This window comes from Brienomyrus brachyistius, chromosome 12, assembly GCF_023856365.1.
Source record: "Brienomyrus brachyistius isolate T26 chromosome 12, BBRACH_0.4, whole genome shotgun sequence".
NCBI classification, from domain to species: Eukaryota; Metazoa; Chordata; class Actinopteri; order Osteoglossiformes; family Mormyridae; genus Brienomyrus; species Brienomyrus brachyistius.
In genome coordinates, this window is record NC_064544.1 from 21,605,830 (window position 1) to 21,625,212 (window position 19,383).

The 19,383-nt window shown below is 47.2% G+C and overlaps 1 protein-coding gene across 1 annotated transcript in view; it reads left to right on the forward strand.

Moving 5' to 3' along the window:
- atrn (attractin) overlaps positions 1–19,383 on the forward strand; it is a 113,104-nt gene that overhangs the window by 89,845 nt on the left and 3,876 nt on the right. The window contains exons 26-28 of the mRNA XM_048969979.1: positions 812–890; positions 10,164–10,271; positions 17,707–17,821. Of these exons, the coding sequence (XP_048825936.1) occupies positions 812–890; positions 10,164–10,271; positions 17,707–17,821 (302 nt within the window). The remainder of the gene's footprint in view (positions 1–811; positions 891–10,163; positions 10,272–17,706; positions 17,822–19,383) is intronic.

Genomic DNA, 19,383 nt, shown 5'->3' on the forward strand with positions numbered 1-19,383 from the left:
CATGACATGAAGGTTATTTCGTAAGATTTTCAAAGAAAACATCTGACCCCCCCCCCCCCCCAATTTCTAAGTTGCTTTGATGTGATCTTTCCCATGATGCCCTTTCATCGGCTTTCTGGTTTGAAAGATTAGCATTTGTATGTTCAGCAGCGACAGACTAGCCTGCGACATTCATCGTAGTGTTTACTAAACACTGTCTAGTAACCTTAAAATAGCAGCTCCATAACCACTTTGCTGTAAAGTGTCATCCTGTGGGCTGTCTTGTCTGGTCCTGCCGATTACTTTGGCTGCTCCTGCCCCTGTGGTGAAGAGAAGTGGAAAGTGATTATGTAGCTTTAGCGCCACTTGGTGAATTTACCCCTAACTGTCACTTGTTTTCCACCCATGTCATATTTCTGTGTTATGATTTGTTCATTGGCATGTCCGTTTGTGCTTGTTTTGCAGAGTGTTGTGTTTACAGGGGTACCTTGAGTCACACTTTGTAATCATTGCAGTGGTTCTGTACCTTATGATCCAACTGTCTTTTGGGTATATTTAATATATTGCTCATTTTGTGGCCTTTTCACATTTTCTTTCCTTTTTCAGTGTCTGACACTTGACGCCACAGGCTTCTTAGTAATGTGTCATATGTTTCTGGTAGTTTTATGTGGAAGATTTCTGCGTGTTTCTTCTCTTGCACAGGCCCAGGCCATGTTTTCCATATCGATGTGTTCTGGTCATGCTCAGTAACTCACAGGTGGTAGCCCTGCCCTTCCTGCTCAGTCTGCTCTACCACCCTAATGCCTGTGACGGTGTTGTCCTCTCCCTGCAGCTGCTTCCTGTCCCTGCTGCTGGTGGCCGCCGTGGTGTGGAAGATCAAGCAGAGCTGCTGGGCGTCGCGCCGCAGAGAGGTGAGTGTGCTGAGGCCACGCCCCTTTCGGTCCAATCCACACAGAGACCATGCCCCATCATGATGTGAAGGGGGATTGGACCTGCATTTTCCTCCAGGGAAGCTGCTTGTCAACCATAATGACTTAATTTTGGCGTCTGTTATTTGCACTTATACCTGGTTTATGGTGCTTTTGAACTATGTTCATCCAGTATTTTATTTCTGCCTAACCTTTGCGGTTAAAACAGCCCTGAAGGTAGGGGGAGGGGGGGAGAGCTACTTCAGTAGTAGTACTTCAGTTTTCCTCTCTATGACAGAACAATATCAGTCCAAAAGTTTCGCGGAGGGCTCTATAGCCACCAGGCTCTGAAGGAGCAGTAGGGCTGTCAGATTTACAAAAATAGTTGGTCTTGAAATATATCCACCTGATAATTTACTTTACCAGTCCTCACGACCACTGTTCAAGCTGCTTCTTGAATATGGGAAACAGAGCCGTGTATCCATGGCACGTGATGATGCCTTAGTGCCAGTGGTTTTTCCTCCTGTCTGCTAGAGGGCGCTGTGGCATAAATGTGTAACTTTTCACCACTGTGTATAAGCAGCTGCCTCCTATAGGCCTACACAGTCTCAACATGCTGGGAAGGGTCATTACTTTCACAAGAGCAAATCACTGGGGTAATCTTACGTGCAGCTTAAGGCGTGTCTGAAACATGCCGATGACTGGAGTTTCATTTTCAGTTGACTTTTATTGACGTTTCCAAGGACTAGTTAATGTTGTTCCACATTTGATGGATACCGGGGATTTACAGAGAAATTCTCAAACGACTGAAAAAGATTGCCCTCAGAAGTTTTGTTATTCTAGTGTTAAGACATGCTTTCTGGATGTCCTTGACTCTGCGTGTGCCCTCGTCAAGGTGAGCTTATGTGTCCAGGACATGCTGCTAGAAACCAAGCCTTCAATGTTTTATGGGCTGTTTACCCATGAGGCTGCGGTGGGGCCTAAGCCCAGCCCTTAATCATTAATGCACCTCGGCAATGTCCCTCTTACAGGAGAACACGGCACCATATGTTTTTTCCCATCCTGAAAATTGCATTAGGACACACTAGGCCTGGGCATAGTATACTGTGGTATCTTGGGTATACTATGGAGTTTTAAAATCTTGGCAGTAAAATCTGGCAGGGGGGGGTTCATGATAAGTTTTTAAAGTCACATTTATTGTGCCTCTTGAAAGGATGTTGACCAATACTACTGGAGATATTGGGGCTAATTTACCTTTTTAGAAAAACATTGTATATTGAAATGAATGTGTTGGGTTGAAGGGTACTTGCTTGAAATATTAGTAATAGTATTAAAATTCAGTAGTAATAAAAATGAGTAAGTCAGAATAATTGCATGTACATTGCCCAAGTGAGTCACAGTATGTGTCAGCTCAGGCAGTGGGGTAATTGCAGTTATCTGCGTGAATCATTGCATAGTAATTGAAAAGCCGAACACTAGGACGTTTAAGAGTGATGTAAGAACTCGTCTCTTTCCTGGATGTTGTCTCACTGCTGCAAAATGTTTTGGATTTTATAAGTTCCCAAAGAAGGTCTTTCTGTGGAGCAAACTTCAGAGCCCTTTGACGTAACTGATTTAGCGTCAGATCACAACCACCCACACGTATTTTGGCCACCAGGGTAACTGGATCCCACTCTCAGCTGTTGGTGGCGATGCTGAGGTTTGTGGTTGTCATTCGTCACCGACACCGTCCTCCATGGGCCGTCATTAAGTGAAGCATGTGAAGCTGAATCAGAATAGTGCAGATGAGAATTTTAGTCCCTGCTGAAGCTGAGGATGTCAGGATATGCGCAGCGTTCTAGCAAAGCTACTGGAGAACGGGCTGACAGGAATAACTTCCAGGCCTCCTCCTGACAAGTGCTTAACGAGACCTAAAGGGGTTTTTGGGCTAAATGGCTCAGGGATATTTAGCTGTTAAAGCAGAAACTGACAAAATTGTTCAGTGTCGATGTGAGAGACATTACTGTGAGAGATGTTCAGTTAGTCATGACTGCTAAGGGACAGTGTTTCATGTAACGCGTGAATAATTGCTGATAATTTATATAGTTTGTAAAGTGTTTGAAGCAAAGATTTCACACACAAACACACACACTGATTTTCTGTTGGGAATTTGGTTATATAAATAATAAATTGTATTTTTCAAACATATGTAGATACATGACAATATACTGGAAACCACATCAAACATTACAGCTGATTCTGTTCGTGTCGTCGTAATTAGTGATGTTAAGCAATGTTTTTTTTTTTTTTTTTTTTTGCATCGCAGCAGATTTGCTCGCTTTCAGTTTTCCATGCGATGTTTATTGTTCCTGTTGTGCGCAGTGCTGATGAGGCCTGTTAACCTCGCCGTCCCTCAGCACTCTGAGCTGGCTCTTAGAGCGATGTACAGGCAATTCCAGCTCTCGGCAAACAATGTGCCTTTTTGTGATGCCCGGCTATCTCCTTAACCTGCTGAGGCTTGGTGTTGTCTTCATTCCGTGCGGTTATGAAGGGGTGCTGTGAATTATTTTGATGCGACAGTCACTCGGAAATTGGAGCACTTTTATAGAATGTATTATGAAATCCTTGGGGTGACAGTTGTTTAGCTCGGGGTAAAGGAATTGGTGACATTTTGGAGAGGAGTTGTGGCAGATTCTAACCCAGTGAGGGCCACTTAATTTGCATTGAGATTTAATATTTAATATGTGACAGATTTGGAACTATTTTGTGTTGTTGTAATAGTATTTTGGCAACACTGCACACATTTGGACAGGCCGTGCTGCACAAGTGTGCCTTAGGTCTGCTTGTAGATGTCAGACTGCTGTGTTAGTGTGCACATACGGGTGAAGTTTTGGGAATAAATCTGAGAGCAGCTGTAGGATCTTCAGCCAAAAGCGAGAGCTCTGTTTGTTGGGCTTTCGAGCCGAGGGAAGAGTTGTTTTTCGGCTTGAGTATTGCAGCTCGCTTTACTTGCACCATCTAGTTTTATTTAAATCCACATTGATCGACAAAAGGAGCACTTTTGGTCGTGATGTGCTCTTTCTTTAAATGTGTCCCTCCTAGCCAGTTATATTGCCGTGTATGTGGCATAGTGGGGTCTGTTACTGCCTTTTTGGGTTAGATAATAACCAGGAAACCATCTGTATTATTTATTTTATTTATTTTAGATTGATGAATTAGTGTTGAAATTTCGATGGCAAGAGAATTTTGCTGGTCATCAGGGTACATGTTTCATCAGGTTCTTTATTTAAATAGTTTTTAGTTAGTATTTTATTAAGCAGGAAGTTCTAAAACTGTCTTATTGTTATTGTAGGTATAATGAACAGATGGCATGTTAATTTAATATACGGACTCCTACACAAACCCCCAATGTTGCCCTCCTTGCTGACTATTGGTACAGTAGTCAGCCACAGTGAACTTAGAGTTCCTTGGGCATATTAATGGCTTGTAAGTTGGAGTAGGTTTGAATGCGACCTGCTATTCTCACGGAGGGGAAAAATCAGGAGAAACACTCCTCTGCCAGGTTGTCTGCAAGTGGCATGTGTTGGGCTCCTGCATGCTTCATCAGAGGCTGTTTCTGCACGGAGAGTCGGCGGCTTCCGTCGGCCTTCTGCTGCTGATTGAGATGTGAGCTTAAGGAGTCAGCAGCATTTGCTCTGGGCGGAAATCAAAGTTGCAGTAATTCCTGTGTGCCTGCTGCTGGATTTCTGTGTATTTGTAGATCAGTGCTCCAAAGGAGTGGGGGCAAAGCCTTCAGGCGAGAATGCCTGGGGAGGCTACACAGGACCGAGCACCTCGCCCATTTTTCTGATTTCGGAAAGAAAAATAGCAATTTCTGTAGAGCCAGTGCTATGAGCGATCGGGAGTAAAGCATACAGCTTTTGCAATGAGCTGTGTAAATAAAGTAATGAATTAGTAATGAGTTTGGAAAAGTACTGTCTACTGGAAGGACATGGTAGCATAGCTGAAACTAATTGGAGGACCTTCCAAACTCTTTGTGCTTGTCTGAAATTCCTTATTTGTTTACCGGCATAAACTTGTCATTTAGTGAGTGGATTCCTTGTAACTGTCCTGTGTGCTTTGTTTTCCAAGATAAAGGTTGAGCACCAATAATGCTATCTGCTGGTAAGTATTGGGTAGTTCTGAATAATTGTATGAATCATAAGTTTAAGGAAGAGAGCTCTGAGCGCTTCTGTGTAGGGTTATGATGGAAAGCGATGGCGTCTGGCTTTCTACTTCATTTACGTACTGGGACACATTATGCATTTTCTATATGAAATTGTGGCGTTTGACCTGAAAGGGGTGTTTTGCTTTTAAGTTTTGCTCATTAGGGATTTGAGTGTTAGCACCACGCCAGAGTGCTAACATACTAGCCCCTTTCTCGCCCCCTTATGGGCGCATCATTGCGTGCGTCCCCTACGCGCTGGGGAAGAGTTCGCTCCGGCTCCCCCTGCTGGATACTCGGAGCTTTCACTTTCTGCCTCCCACCACTGGTTCTTTGATACAAGGTGAATAGCATTTCATTAACCCACCATAAACGCACCTGTAAAATGTGCGCCTTTTTTCATTTTGGGGTCTGCGCCTGTTTTCATTACTCCTCAGGGTCCGACTAAAAATATGGGAAATGGAATGTGTTAAATGTGTTGCATGCCCTGGCAAGGTTAATTTGGTACGGAAATGTGCTGGGCAGGTCCGTCTCCAGCACTGAGGATTAGAGTCACCATCCGGGGTCCATTTAGACTGCATTCTATTATGTGCACGTCATTTAAAGGAAAGCACGTAGCGCCTTTGCCCATGTCTTTTTTAGATTGTACTTTCACTGTTTTGTCCTCTACTGCTGCTGTCTGCTTTCATATGGTATCTCTCTGGGCCCCGTAGTCCTGGGGAGACGTTTGACCGTGTTTGTGTGGCTCATAGGTCGAGCTGGGGGTTGTATGCAGGTTACAGATGGATGATCTGATATTAGAGACTTTGCATGAGGACTGCACCCAAGCTGTCAGTTACATGGATGAGCAGTGAAATGATAAGCGGCGATCCAGGTAATTTAACCCACACGCTGGGTTATTCATAGGTACGCATGCAGAGTAACTGAGGAAAGTAAACTTTCACTCTCAATGGTGGCAAATGCATGCAAACGCATCATGCACATGCCTGATACTATTGTTTGTACAGAAACACTGGCGAGTATTTCACTAAAGATTACATAAGCCATTGACTGTGTACTTCACTGTGTTTGATTATGGTTCTGTAAACTGCACCCTTTAAGTTAGTGCATGGATCCTGGGTCCATAAATAAGTCCACAGTAGAGAACATTATAAATCCGGACCCATGGAGATGCGTCATTTTGTGTGATGCTGCACTACTCAAGAATGTAATTCGGTGTAACCAGCCTCATTTACCACGATGGACGTGGGTGGCCAGTTGTGAGCAGTCCTTATGAGGAGCCAGTTCCACCCGTAAGCCAGGTGAAGCCAGGCGCTAGAAAGCCGAACTGCTGCCATGGGATGGCATCTAGGCCCACTGTGGGAAGGGCTCTGCCATGTTTAGTTAAGTAGAGGGGCAAGCATTACAATCCCCTAAATATCATAACTGAAGTTAAATGGATTTCCCTGCTCCTGAATCCCATGGTCTTTCCTGAATTTCCCATGGTCTTTTATTACACTGTTCTTTGCTTGGTTTCCCGTCACCTATATTGTTGTGCTTTTTTGGCTTGCTGGCTTCTAAATTATGACATTCTTTAGTAGGTTTCTTGGCTTCCATATTATTATATATTTCCTGCACCTGGATTGCAGCATGAATTGCATGATGGATTTTCTGGCTCCTGTACCATGTTGTTCTTTGCTTGGTTCTTGCCTCTCATGTTGTTCTTTGGTGGATTCCTGCCTCCTATATCACGTTGTTCTTTGGTGGGTTCCTACCTACTATATCATGTTGGTCTTTGATGGGTTCCTGTCTCCTATATCATGTTGTTCTTTGATGGGTTCCTGTCTCCTATATCATGGTGTTCTTTGATGGGTTTCTGCCTTCTATATCATGTAGTTCTTTAGTGGGTTCCTGCCTCTTATAGCATGTTGTTGCATACATCATTCTATTTGTTACGTAGTTTACCTACCATATTTATATTCTGCTGCTACATTCTGCTATATTATGTACAGATATTTTTTACATACATATATTTCTTACGAACTGCTCTCTGTTCATGTTTATGTATGTACTGTGTGTCTCACCCCTGTAATTGTGTGCAAACAGCCCCCCATGTGTCTTGTGTGCACCGTGGTCCTGGGGGAACGACTTCTTATATTCGTACACTTGTATATGGCTGACACAGCAATAAAGTCCCACTTGAGTTGAATATATTGTACCAAAAACAAATTTATTTTTCAGATATCATCACAACATAGTGTTTCTGCTCTGTAGTTTGTATTTTGTATTTTATCCACAAACGTGGATAAAATGTGATGCCATTTGCTGGAGCAGTGAAAATGTTAAGCTTTGCAAATGTTACTTTATTCGCTCACATGCGATCTGATGAAATCGACATCGCAGACAGCCACCTTCAGTACTATTCCTGTTCATATCAGCTTAAGCTCCTGAGCTACTGAGGGCTGTGAATTGGCACACAGCTTTGGCATAGATGTCTCTGTCTGATTTGTTTACACCTATAACGTTGGATGTCAGTTTGCATCATTTCTGAAAAATTAGCTCCCTTCTCATTATGAGTTGTGATATTAAGTAAATTCACACTTTTTTGCATTATATGCCTCATAAGATCTCTCCTCTCTGATTGTCCTACCGTAACAGCATGTGTGCTAATGGTTCCGTCTTCATGGTCGTCATGATCCACTAATGTTCACAGGAGACACTGTAGCAGCCACTGTAGCCCTCTGTTCACCATCCACAGGAAGTGTGTTCCTGTTGTTTAGATCTGATTCGATTGACTTACTGTGTTGCTGTTGGCTGCAGTGTCGTGTTTGTGTGCCTTTGGCTGGCTGAATGTATTGGTTGTAGAGTGACCATATGGGTTTTATGCTTGAAAATCCTCACATTTAAAGCACTTTGAGTAATGCATTAGGAAATATCTGTGGCTCATCAGTTCTTAGGTGCAAGATTCAGCTTGGCTACTTTCTAGGGGTGGGGAAGACCTGAGGGCAGGAACGGGAACTCTGAAATCTGCTGCTGGCTTTATGACCTTTTTACCAGCTCCTCTCACCCACTCGGCACGGTCAGGATGAAAGGCTTGTATCCGGCCATCGGACACGCTTACGGGAGCATGCCGTTAGGCTGCCTGGGGCCGAGGGGGAGAGCCCTGCACGCTGGGCCTCTCAGGGGCTGATTAATGAGCCAGCCTCTCTGCTGTGTCTACCGGAGAGCTGGCCAGGTCTTCTGTCCGGGATGGGGGGTGGTCATTCCTGGGAGCACAGTCAAAATTTAGATGAGCAGCTGGAGGTCATGGTGTCACCCATTGCTCCAGTTTGATTTATCATGAAGGTGATGCCAGGACAAAATTGTTTGTGTCTGGATCCACATGGCATGCAGTTTGTCTACGTGGGCTGATCATTCAGCGAGCAAACCAGTCTTGCTGGTGTCGTACAGCTTTCATCAAAGCATCTGCTAGAGGCAGAGACACCATGTTACAAACGTGGTCTCTGACACTCCTGGGTGCAGCTGGGTAACAGTGCAAAACGCAGCTAATTGAACCGGAGGCCGTAAAGGTGTTGGCTGCTCTTAAAGTGCCCCCTCCCACTCTGTGGCAGAAGTGCCTGCAAAGCTGTGGTCAGGCACATTTCGATTTTAATGCGGGGCCGGGCCAAGCTGGGTCTGCAGGGCTGCTTTCTTACCTCTCGGTCGTCATGGTAGCACTTTAACGTGAAGTGTTCCTCACTTTATCTGGGTTAATGCATTCAATGTAATTCGCATCTTGGGAAGTTTGCCTCTGCATTTAGGCTAGTTATAGCGCAGACTGAATAGTTTTGCAGTTAATCATGTGATGCGTGCGTGTGTGTGTGCGTGTGCGCGTGCACGCGTGTGCATTGAACACATGTTTCTTACACCTGTCCTTCCAAAGCATTGTACCTTTGGTGCTGCTCTTCCACAAATAATACTGCTTTTTAAAATTTATATCGGTTACCCTTTGTAACCCAGTTTTTCAGCCACCTTTTCTTGTACTAGTTATCAGGGTCTAAGTAATTACGTGGCATGTGTGTGTAATAGTATATTGTGAGTTTCCCATGACCTGCTCTGATGTCCGATCAGAACATGGCGATGCTGCTCAAATGAAACTTCTCTGAAAGTTCTGCTCATTCTAAAATGCTAATAGTTTCAGCCTCTCATCTCGGATGGAACATTTTTTAGTTCAAACTTTCATTCATGCAGCATTTTGCCTTATTGTTATCCTCACAGCTGCAAGAGAATTAGTTGTACACTATTTATCCATCAGTAAACGTGTCTGACCCCTGACCTTTCCCTCTGCAGAGTACACCGTACAGGGAGGGAAATGACAGAGTCCTGTTTTGTAAACTCACCCTACTTGCATTTAGTCACTGGTAATTTACGACTTTCCTTGGGGAGGCAGGTGCACAAATATTTACTGTACCTTCACACAGGCGTGCACAGGTAAAACAGGCAAAGTGGCTGAGTATTAAGTGACACAGGGATAAATGTCAGTAGCCAGGGCATGCCCACCCCAAAGCTTTTTTCAGATGAAGCTCTCCTGTGGAGCGCTGAGAGATGGGGGTGGGGGCGGGGAGGGGGGATTACAGTGGAGTGCTGTGCGGTATGTTCCGGAGGAAGAGGCCCATCAGTGCTAATTTCAAAACTCCAGGTGTTCCATCAATCCGGTGCGTCTGCGAGCCTGTGCACATGTGCTGCTCAGTGTAGGCAGGGTCCAGGGTTTTAGGAAGGGTCCAGATATTGTCGCTGCTGAGCTCACGGCTGATTGGGGGAGGATGGCTGTGTAAGGCAGAAGAATTGAGGAGTGAGACCAATCATGATTGCAATGAGGGACAGAGCGAATAAGCGGGGTGTGTCTCCTAAAGAGTACACCTTGTGGAAACTAGCCATGGCTGACAGGGATGCAGTTGCCAATCAAAGGGGCATCGTCATAGGTTGGCTCGTCTCTGTAGACTGGAGCTACTGATGAGGTTCAGTGCCCCTTGTGTTCTTTCTGTATGGCACTTCGAGTCAGTGGTGGTAGGCAGGGAGACCCCCACATCCCTAGCTGACCACTGTGTCCCTCACAGAGCTTCTCTTCTCCTCAGCAACTCCTGCGCGAGATGCAGCAGATGGCCAGCCGGCCCTTTGCCACCATCAACGTCGCCTTGGAAACAGACGAGGAACCACCTGACCTTATCGGAGGCAGTATTAAGGTGAGTTTGCCTGCAGCGATGGCCTTTCCTGTGTGTTATTTCCCCTCAGCTGGACATCTTATTCTGCAGTACTGTAGTATTAACACCCCCTCCCCCCTCACCAATTTGGCAGATGAACAGTCCTTACCACGCCAGTTTAGGGCCTGCTGGTCTGCTGGTCAGATGTGGACATGGCTTGAAGTCACAGTTGGCAGTCGCCCATTTTCGCAGCAGGGGACGGTATGGCCCAATTTAGACTTGGGATTCTCAGGTGGATCTCCAGGGCTTCTAATCCTTGTCACATGTGCAAATCAGGTTCTCTGAAGTGCATTAGTGCTGCTTGTTAATTAGCATCGCTCATCACCCTGGGTGCAGTCAGCCGATCTGCTCGTCGAACGTGTGGCGTTTTCAGACAGCGTCTGCATACATGCCCCTGGAGGATAATCTGCAGGTGTAATCGAATCCAATGCTTGTCCCGGGTTCTCGTGGCGCCCTCAGATATTGAAGTGTTGCCAGCGACGGTCTGTCTTGACTGCTCGGAGCGGAGAGGTGCCATCTGGGATGGACTGTTGATAAATGAAAGTGGAGCTCATGCACCCCCACGAAAGACATTTATTGCCCTGCACCTCATGGCCTACACTGCTGGGCTTTCCCATGGAATGGCCTGTTTCTCTTCCTGTTTTCACCTCCCTTCCTTTCCCCCTTTACCTTTTTCTTTTTCCACTTCCCCTCTTTCTCCTCTTTCCTATTTCTTTTCCCTTTCATATCCTTTTCTGCTTTCCATCCATATTTCACTCCCTCATCCTTTCTTTTCATGACTGTTTTCACCATGCCATTTCCTATTCTCTCCTTCCCCTTTCATGCCATTTCATTGCAATTCTGCTCTCCTTTTCTAATCCTTCCTTCCCTCCCCCGTCCTCCCTCCTCTTTTCTTCCCTCTCCACCCTTACTCCCAAATGTCCCTCCAAAGAAGCATCCTGGCAGGCCTGCTTCTCTGACCGTACATTCAATCCGCAGGCGGCGGGAGCATCAGCGGTCACTCTGGCCTCACTGTCCGCAACGCTAGTAAAGACTGCGGCCGAACTCTGACGTGGACTGAGTGGGCGGGGTCAAGGTCATTCCCAGTGCTTGGTCTAGCAGACTTATTGAAGTGGCTCACAAGGCAAATAAACTTGTAGCTTGTCTTTGTAGCTTATCCTACCAATAGGGTATAATTTGTCAAAGCACATGTAATTATGTTATGACAAACACTGCTATAAATAAGTAACATTAATGTTACCGACAATTAACATTATTTTTCATTGTATGGTGGCAAAATTAGTATGCAACTTCCTTTTTTTCCACAAAAAAATGTTATACACTCCACCAACTCATCTGGATCATCGATAATTTCAGACATCCTGGTCTACGTGTATTACGTGCATTTGTCCCTGTATCAAATACGTTTTAATGATTTCAGTAAAATGTGCCAGTGAATACATGAATGGAAATTAAAGCGAATGTGCATTCATAGCCTAGGTAATGGACAGGTTAATGGAAACCTTTAACAGGGTTTATGTAGTTTTATACTGGGCTGTCCAGGTCTTCAACTCCGGCCCTGACTACTTTGCTCCTTTTACTTCACTTGCTCTAAGTCAGACATATTAATTTAGTGTATCAGACAAAACAATGAACCTCCTCGTTGAAATTTTCCTAAAATTTTTATTTCAGTGGCTATGAATAAAATCCCGGGGGCGGCATGGTGGTGCGGTGGTTAGCACTGTTGCCTCACACCTCTGGGACCCGGGTTCGAGTCTCCGCCTGGGTCACATGTGTGCGGAGTTTACATGTTCTCCCCATGTCGTCGTGGGGATTCCTCCGGGTACTCCGGTTTCCCCCCCACAGTCCAAAAACATGCTGAGGCTGATTGGAGTTGCTAAATTGCCCGTAGGTGTGAATGGTGTGTGAGTGTGCCCTGCGATGGGCAGGCCCCCCGTCCTGGGTTGTTCCCTGCCTCGTGCCCATTGCTTCCGGGATAGGCTCCGGACCCCCCGCAACCCAGTAGGATAAGCAGTTTGGAAAATGGATGGATGGATGAATAAAATCCCAAATATTATCATGCAATAATAATAAAAATACCGTGTCGAGACGTGTTCTGTTTCATAGCGCATGGGAACCGTTTGGTCGGAACAAAAGTTTCCATGCTTCTATTCTGTGGAAATTTTTAACTGAGCATTTCTACATTCTAACAGGTCGCCGCCGAAGCGCGTCACAGCTCATTACCATAAAGTTGACTGGGCTTGAACTTCATTATCATGCTCTCGACGCCCAAATCGCGACGTGCTACGCCGCTCCCCACCACCTGGCGACACGCCCTCCCTTAGAGACTGAATGACTTCCAATGGCTTTGACGCTCATCAACACATCTGTTACCAATAGGGGAATAATCCAAACCAACCAGCTTTTCAGTCCAGCCTCCCCATCCTTATCCAGCATGGATAAGTAAGGCCTTTAAAATGTTTTTATTTCTAATTCAAGGGCTGTAATGAAATCACAATGAAAGCTGCATGTTGTGGCAGCTCTGGTGCGGCTGAGTTAGCGCTCCCTTCCTGCGGATCCCTGCCCCCGTCTCCTGTCTCGCCACACGCTGCTCTGCTCTGCCGCTGTAGCGTCACATTATGCCGAAGCCACTGTATTATCCCGCTTAGCTCAGACTCCTCCTCTCCTCCTGTCTGGGAACATCTGAGCCACACAGATCCAATTTAGAAGTACCTCCCCCTCCTCACGCGGCAGGTGGCACGCGGGATGAACGGCCGGATGCGGTAGATTGCCTTCAGATTGACTTTCCGCAGCCCCCCTGCCCCGCCCCCCGGCTCATTTCGGCTCGTGTCGGATGGGCGCTTGTGTGCCACGTGGTCGTCGTGCCGACATCGCCGCTGATCATTACCGCCGGTGTCTCATTTCCCGCAAGCGCTGGGCGCAGCCAGGTTAGCATGTACTCTGTTCACCAGCCTTTCACACATGTGCAACTCAGATGAATTTGTTTAGACATTGCTAATCAGCCACAGAGCTGCATCACATTACTAATCAACTGCTGAGCTGCGTCAGTCTGCTGGTTAAGATTCAGAGGCTTTTCTGAGTCCCAGAGGCGACTGTGTCCTTCTGGTGGTTCAGAAGGCAGGTTAGGTGTCTGAAAATTATAAAAAGAAAGAAGGCAGTTCTTAACCAGACTGAGTCACGATGTTGTCTAAGCCAGAATTAAATTTCCGTGATTTATTCTGCCAGGGGCTGCACACCTCCTGGGTCAGGGGTTCATCCTGGGGTCTTTCTGATAATGATTGGTTACAAGTATCTAAACTCTCTGAAGTTTCTCTGAACATTCCTCAAAGCTTGACCTTTACGTTTTCCTTCGCTATTCAAATCGAATTAAATCCTGCCGCTAATTTACACCGACCTGAATGAAGGGTCTTTGAAAACGAGGCTGTCTGACAGCTTGGTTTGGTTCCAGCGCTGTACTTGGCAGGTGTCTCCTGGAGGATCGGCTGATGAATGCTGGATGAAGCCCAGGGGCCTTGTGCTTTTCAAAGTGAATATTTCTCGGGGTTCATGATAACACTTAAGGAGTCTAAATTTGGCTTTAATATGGCTAATGTTACCTAAGAAATATACAAACGCCCCATATCTGGTAATGAATGAATGACACTTCCTCTGCATTAGCATTCATTAATTTTTGGCATCCAGTTGGGTCAGCCTGTCCTGCAGAAATGGTTCTTATCATCCATGCCCTATAAGGTGTCAGCAGGGGGCACTAGATCCCATGCACATCTTCTGTTACATGCACTGCATAAAGAAAGCAATCCGTCTAGTGGATTGCTGGATGTACTTCTGTGAGAAAGCGTGCCAGGCTATCTGGGGAGAGATGCACCATTAGGAGTGACAGCTGGGGTGATGGCAGGGAGGGGAAGGTAATAAGGGTCTGTTTGTCATCAGACACTTCAGCACGAGTGGGATATGACAGAAGGTCGGCCACCTTGTTGAATCACGCAGTTTGGGAAATGTGTAAACATGTGGCCATCTTCTGTCCCCTCCTGCATCCAAAGGATGACATCGCGGTGGACAGGAAGGTATCCGGTGGGAGTAGCAGTTTCTAAGCTCCTGCCCCCACTTCTCTGTGTGAGGGAGGATTAGTGCTCTGCGGTGCTTCCTATGCGAATAACAGGCACACTGCCCCAAAACACCATGCTGAATGAGCAGCGGTAGCATAGGCGAGCTATGGCAGCCAGGCAAGATGTGATTATCCAGGCGTCACAGCAAAGGCAGCCTGTCTGCGCTGTGGCCTGTCCGCTCTGCGGCTCGTCTGCGCTGTGGCCTGTCTGCGCTGTGGCCTGTCCGCTCTGTGGCCTGTCCGCTCTGCGGCTCGTCTGCGCTGTGGCCTGTCTGCGCTGTGGCCTGTCTGCGCTGTGGCCTGTCTGCGCTGTGGCCTGTCCGCTCTGTGGCCTGTCTGCGCTGTGGCCTGTCTGCGCTGTGGCCTGTCTGCGCTGTGGCCTGTCTGCGCTGTGGCCTGTCTGCGCTGTGGCCTGTCCGCGCTGTGGCCTGTCTGCGCTGTGGCCTGTCCGCGCTGTGGTCTGTCCGCTCTGCGGCTCGTCTGCGCTGTGGCCTGTCCGTTCTGCAGCCTGTCTGCTCTGCGGCTCTCCCGCTCTGCGGCTCGTCCGCGCTGTGGCCTGTCCGCTCTGCGGCTCGTCTGCGCTGTGGCCTGTCCGCTCTGCGGCTCGTCTGCGCTGTGGCCTGTCCGCTCTGCGGCTCGTCTGCGCTGTGGCCTGTCCGCTCTGCAGCTCGTCTGTGCTGTGGCCTGTCCGCTCTGCAGCCTGTCTGTTCTGCGGCTCTCCCGCTCTGCGGCTCGTCTGCGCTGTGGCCTGTCCGCTCTGCGGCTCGTCTGCACTGTGGCCTGTCCGCTCTGCAGCCTGTCTGTTCTGCGGCTCTCCCGCTCTACGGCTCGTCTGCGCTGTGGCCTGTCCGCTCTGCGGCTCGGAATTTGAATATACTGGAGCTTTTTTGACATTAGAGATCTAGACATTCATTTCACTGTCTTTAAAGAATTATGGGGTGTTCTCTGTTTTGCCGAATATGAATGTACCCCAAGCAGAACTGATCTGTAAAAATGTGCAGATCTCTGAGACCAGAAAGGATCAACAGCAAGTGCTATCCCGTTACAAAGCTGTGTGAAATAGGCCACTGTTACAACAGTGGGTTTAAGTGTTTCCCCGCTGAGGACAGAGATCAGTCCAATAAAAGGGGTATGTCTGCCGTGGTGTTAAGCATTTTGAGGAAGTGGTTTTGTTTCCTTGCCCATTTCCTATTGAGAGATATAAGAGCACCTGCGGCTGAGAGGCTGACGGCATCTTGAGGAGGCCCTCGATCCCAGAGCTGGACGTCAGCTGGATCTGTGCCGGTGCTGTGCTCACCTCAGTCCTACAGTGCGCTATGGCTGATATTGAGCGGCTGCCTCTTAAAATATCATTTTGTTTTTCCGCTACTTGGGGTATTTTGATAACTTTGATGACAAAAATAACAATCTGACTGCTTGATACAATTAATTAGGGCTAAAGTAAATTATCAGCTCTTAATTAAATATGCCCTTCCCATGAGCTTCTTGGTGCGACAGGCTGCTATAAAAGTGCTATAAAAGCCAAGCTGACGCCACCTCCGATTATGCCGAGGAGAGTGCAGGCAGAGCGGTGCCTCACTGGTGCCTAGGGGCTCCGCAGGGCTCAGCGGGGCTGCCGGAGAACTCTGCGGCCAGATCAGGACAGCCGTCTAAATGCTGATAATGTGTCTCCAGACTAGAACATGGAGGAAAAAGAGGGCGTCCCGTGGTGGGCCAACAGGGACACGGGAGTGGGGGGAAAGGAGATGAATTGCCTATATTCATCGCTAAGAGCCTGTGCTCACACACGTGGCTGGTATCCTGCCCGGGCAGATTAATCGTGGAGGTTCTGTCAGGCACTCCTGTGGGACGCCTCACACTATTTCAGTAGGGTTATCCATCCTCAGTCATTCCCTTACATTTTACAGAGGTGCCACAGTGTGGACCGGATGGGGACCATAGGGTGCAGTTCCCAGCATCCTGGTGCCTGGGTGCCCGACTCGAGGGGCTCCCACAGGCCACACCGCAGCTGCCTCTGGATTGGCAGATCAAACCTCTCACTGCAGCCGGCTCGGCTCTGCGGCTCTGCTGTAGCTTCATCTATCATACATGCGCCGCCTGTCTCCGCTCCGGATTTGTAGGCATAGTTTTGGATCCCTTCCTTTTCCCCACACAGATCAGCGTGTTGTTGGTGCTGCAGTTTTTGGAGGGATCCAGTTTACGTTTTCGTTATGTCATTATAAAGCTGAACTTAAACCCAGTCCCAGTGGCAGGACCCGACAGTCAGGCAAGACGCTAGAAATCAATTAGCCGGTATCTGCCCTGTTACAGGGTGACTGGGCCCCAGCTCCGTGTCAGCCACCTGCCACCGGCACGCAGCAAGCACCTCTGAGACCGGCCGCCACCTTGCGCCTTCATACCTCCAGGCTGTTAGGCACTTCAGTTCAGGCTATAAGAAAAGCGTCACTAATGTTCACGAAGCGTTAAGCCTTTCTGAAGGGGGCAGTCTTGGCGTGTCTTACTTAAGCTGCCCTTCACGCCAGGCCAATTGCAGCTCTGAGCCTCAGCCATCCGTAACACCAGGCCGACAGCAGTTTGGGGTGAGGGAGTATCTCCGCCACCGACCTGTAGCTACATTTGGCTAATAGCTTTTAGATGACTTCACACGGCTCCAGAATGAGTCCTAAATTGATTCTGGTTGTCTGGTTGTCTTCCTTCCGCGTGAGGAAGAGACCCGGTTTCTTTGGGTCTAATTATCCTTCCACGTGGCTCTGTCTGCATAAGCATGTTCTTCTGTGGAGCCATACTTCCGTTGAGGTGTCATGCCACAGGATGTTGCTGGCTTGATTTATTATTTACTCTGCTCCGAAATAGGTGCATTCCCCAAACAAAACCTCCAGTAAACCGGGTGATCCTTATGTCAGTTATGCTGACACCCATCGCTGGGTCCCTGTTCAGCGCAAAGTTGAAAAAAAAATTCACAGAATCAATCTTTCTTAACCACTTACCTGGTAGAGGGTTACAGTGACTTGTTGAAAGTGACTCATTTACATCAACCTGTGTTTAAAGGCCTGGCCTAAACTCTCTGGAATGTTCTCTTTCCAAGTCCCCGTTGTTTTCTTTAATTGTCTCTCTCGACCTCCACTGGCTCATGTGCAGCCCCTCACACAACGCCTGTCTGATCGAGCCCCTGAGTGATTATATTTGCAGGAGGTCCTCCTGACCTGACACTGTGGTGTACATTAGGTGTGTAATTAGCATGAGACTTAACGAAGCAGACGATAAACCCGAAGAACCCCGCGGTTCATCACGTTGACCCATGTGCCTCTGCAGACGGTGCCCAAGCCCATCGCCATGGAACCCTGCTTCGGCAACAGAGCGGCCGTGCTGTCCATCTTTGTACGGCTGCCCAGGGGCTCTGGGGGCATCCCACCTCCGGGACAGTCAGGTCAGTACCCACCCCCCGTCTGATCTCCTTCAGGGCATGTTCTCTCTGTTTCTGATACACTTCGCGTTCTACATTCTCTTGACTAGATCTCATCACCGCTCCATGTTCTGCTTTGTCTCGCAGTCTTTACTGCAGCTTTGTCTCGATCTTTATTTTACTTTAGCCACGCTTTTGCCACCTCTGGCTCTCCTGATAGATTGTATCCGCCGCACTGTCACAGTCTCTCCATGTTCTGCTATGTTCTCACAATCACATTTCCTCCCATTTTCTCAGTCGAGTTATTTTCTTGACACTCTCCTGATCTGTCTCCTAAAGTCTCAAGTTTGTTTTTTTTTTTGTTACAATCCCTTGTCATCCTCTCTCCCATTCCTTACGTGGTATTGTCACATTCTCACGCTCGAGAGAGCAAATAGATGAAGATCGTCTCCGTTTGGGCCTTGTTGCCAGGTAGGCGGGGGTCATACTCTTTTGGGTAGCTTTGTGCCACGAGGATGGATCCTCTAACCTACGGGAAAAAGTGTCACATACATTCTGGTATTTAAAGGGAACACATGGCTCTTCCCCATTTTTAAGTAACTTTCCAGTTTGATTTGAGGGTATCACTAATTAGGGACTTCATTTATATCTTGTTCTAAAGTGTCCAGGTTATGGTCATTGCCTCGGAAATGTTCTGAGTTCTTATTCCTATCTGTTATTACAGATGGCCGGAAGGGTTTGGATTATCAGCAGCTGGTAATTAGTCCAAGCTACTAAATGGAGATTGGCTGAATTGGCTTTGCTAAATACAAATGATCAGGTGTAAAACGGCCAACGCAGGAGGATCAATATGCAGAGGACTCTCTGGAAGACTGTAGCGTATCTTTGCCAGAACCCCGACTGCTGTGATAACCGTTGGTTCCGGAGCAGGGTTATTTTATGCTGGACTGAACAAAAATCACTATACGGTTGTTTTGCTACAGGCAAGCAAATTGAAGTCAGGTTATAGAGTCCAGGTACATGAAGCAGACGGGCTTGTTTTATTAGTCAGCGTGACTTGGTGCTGGGTTTGATTGTGGGTTTCATTCTGTCCATCTGTGTGCCATTTGCATGTTCTGCCCAGTTTTGTTCGCCTAATTTAATGCCGTGCCTTTCCGACACAGTCACACCAAAGCTTATTTGGGTGACTGTGGATCATTTGTTGCAGTCCAGAGGTAGATGTGTGTCATCAGCCTGTGAATGAAAGTTACTAGGTGATGTGACTCTGGCAGCAGGAGCAGTACATTCGTCAGATATATTCCTGGTGGCCAAGTATGTCTTATTTTCAGGAGGGATTTTGAGATAAAAGGGACATTTGGGACAGGTCTGTAAAAACACAAGTGTCACCCCTGATAAATTTAAAGTATGGGTCCTTGCAGTGAATCTTAAATAATTTAGTGTGGATACAATCTGCTGTTCATGGTGGGATTTATTTTCTGAAGGATTGTGTAGTGTTACTCCAGGGAGTACTTTAATAATTTGATATTAATTTGTACCTTTTCATTTTGAGGTTCCGATCTGTCATGTTTGTGTGTGCTTAATGCTCT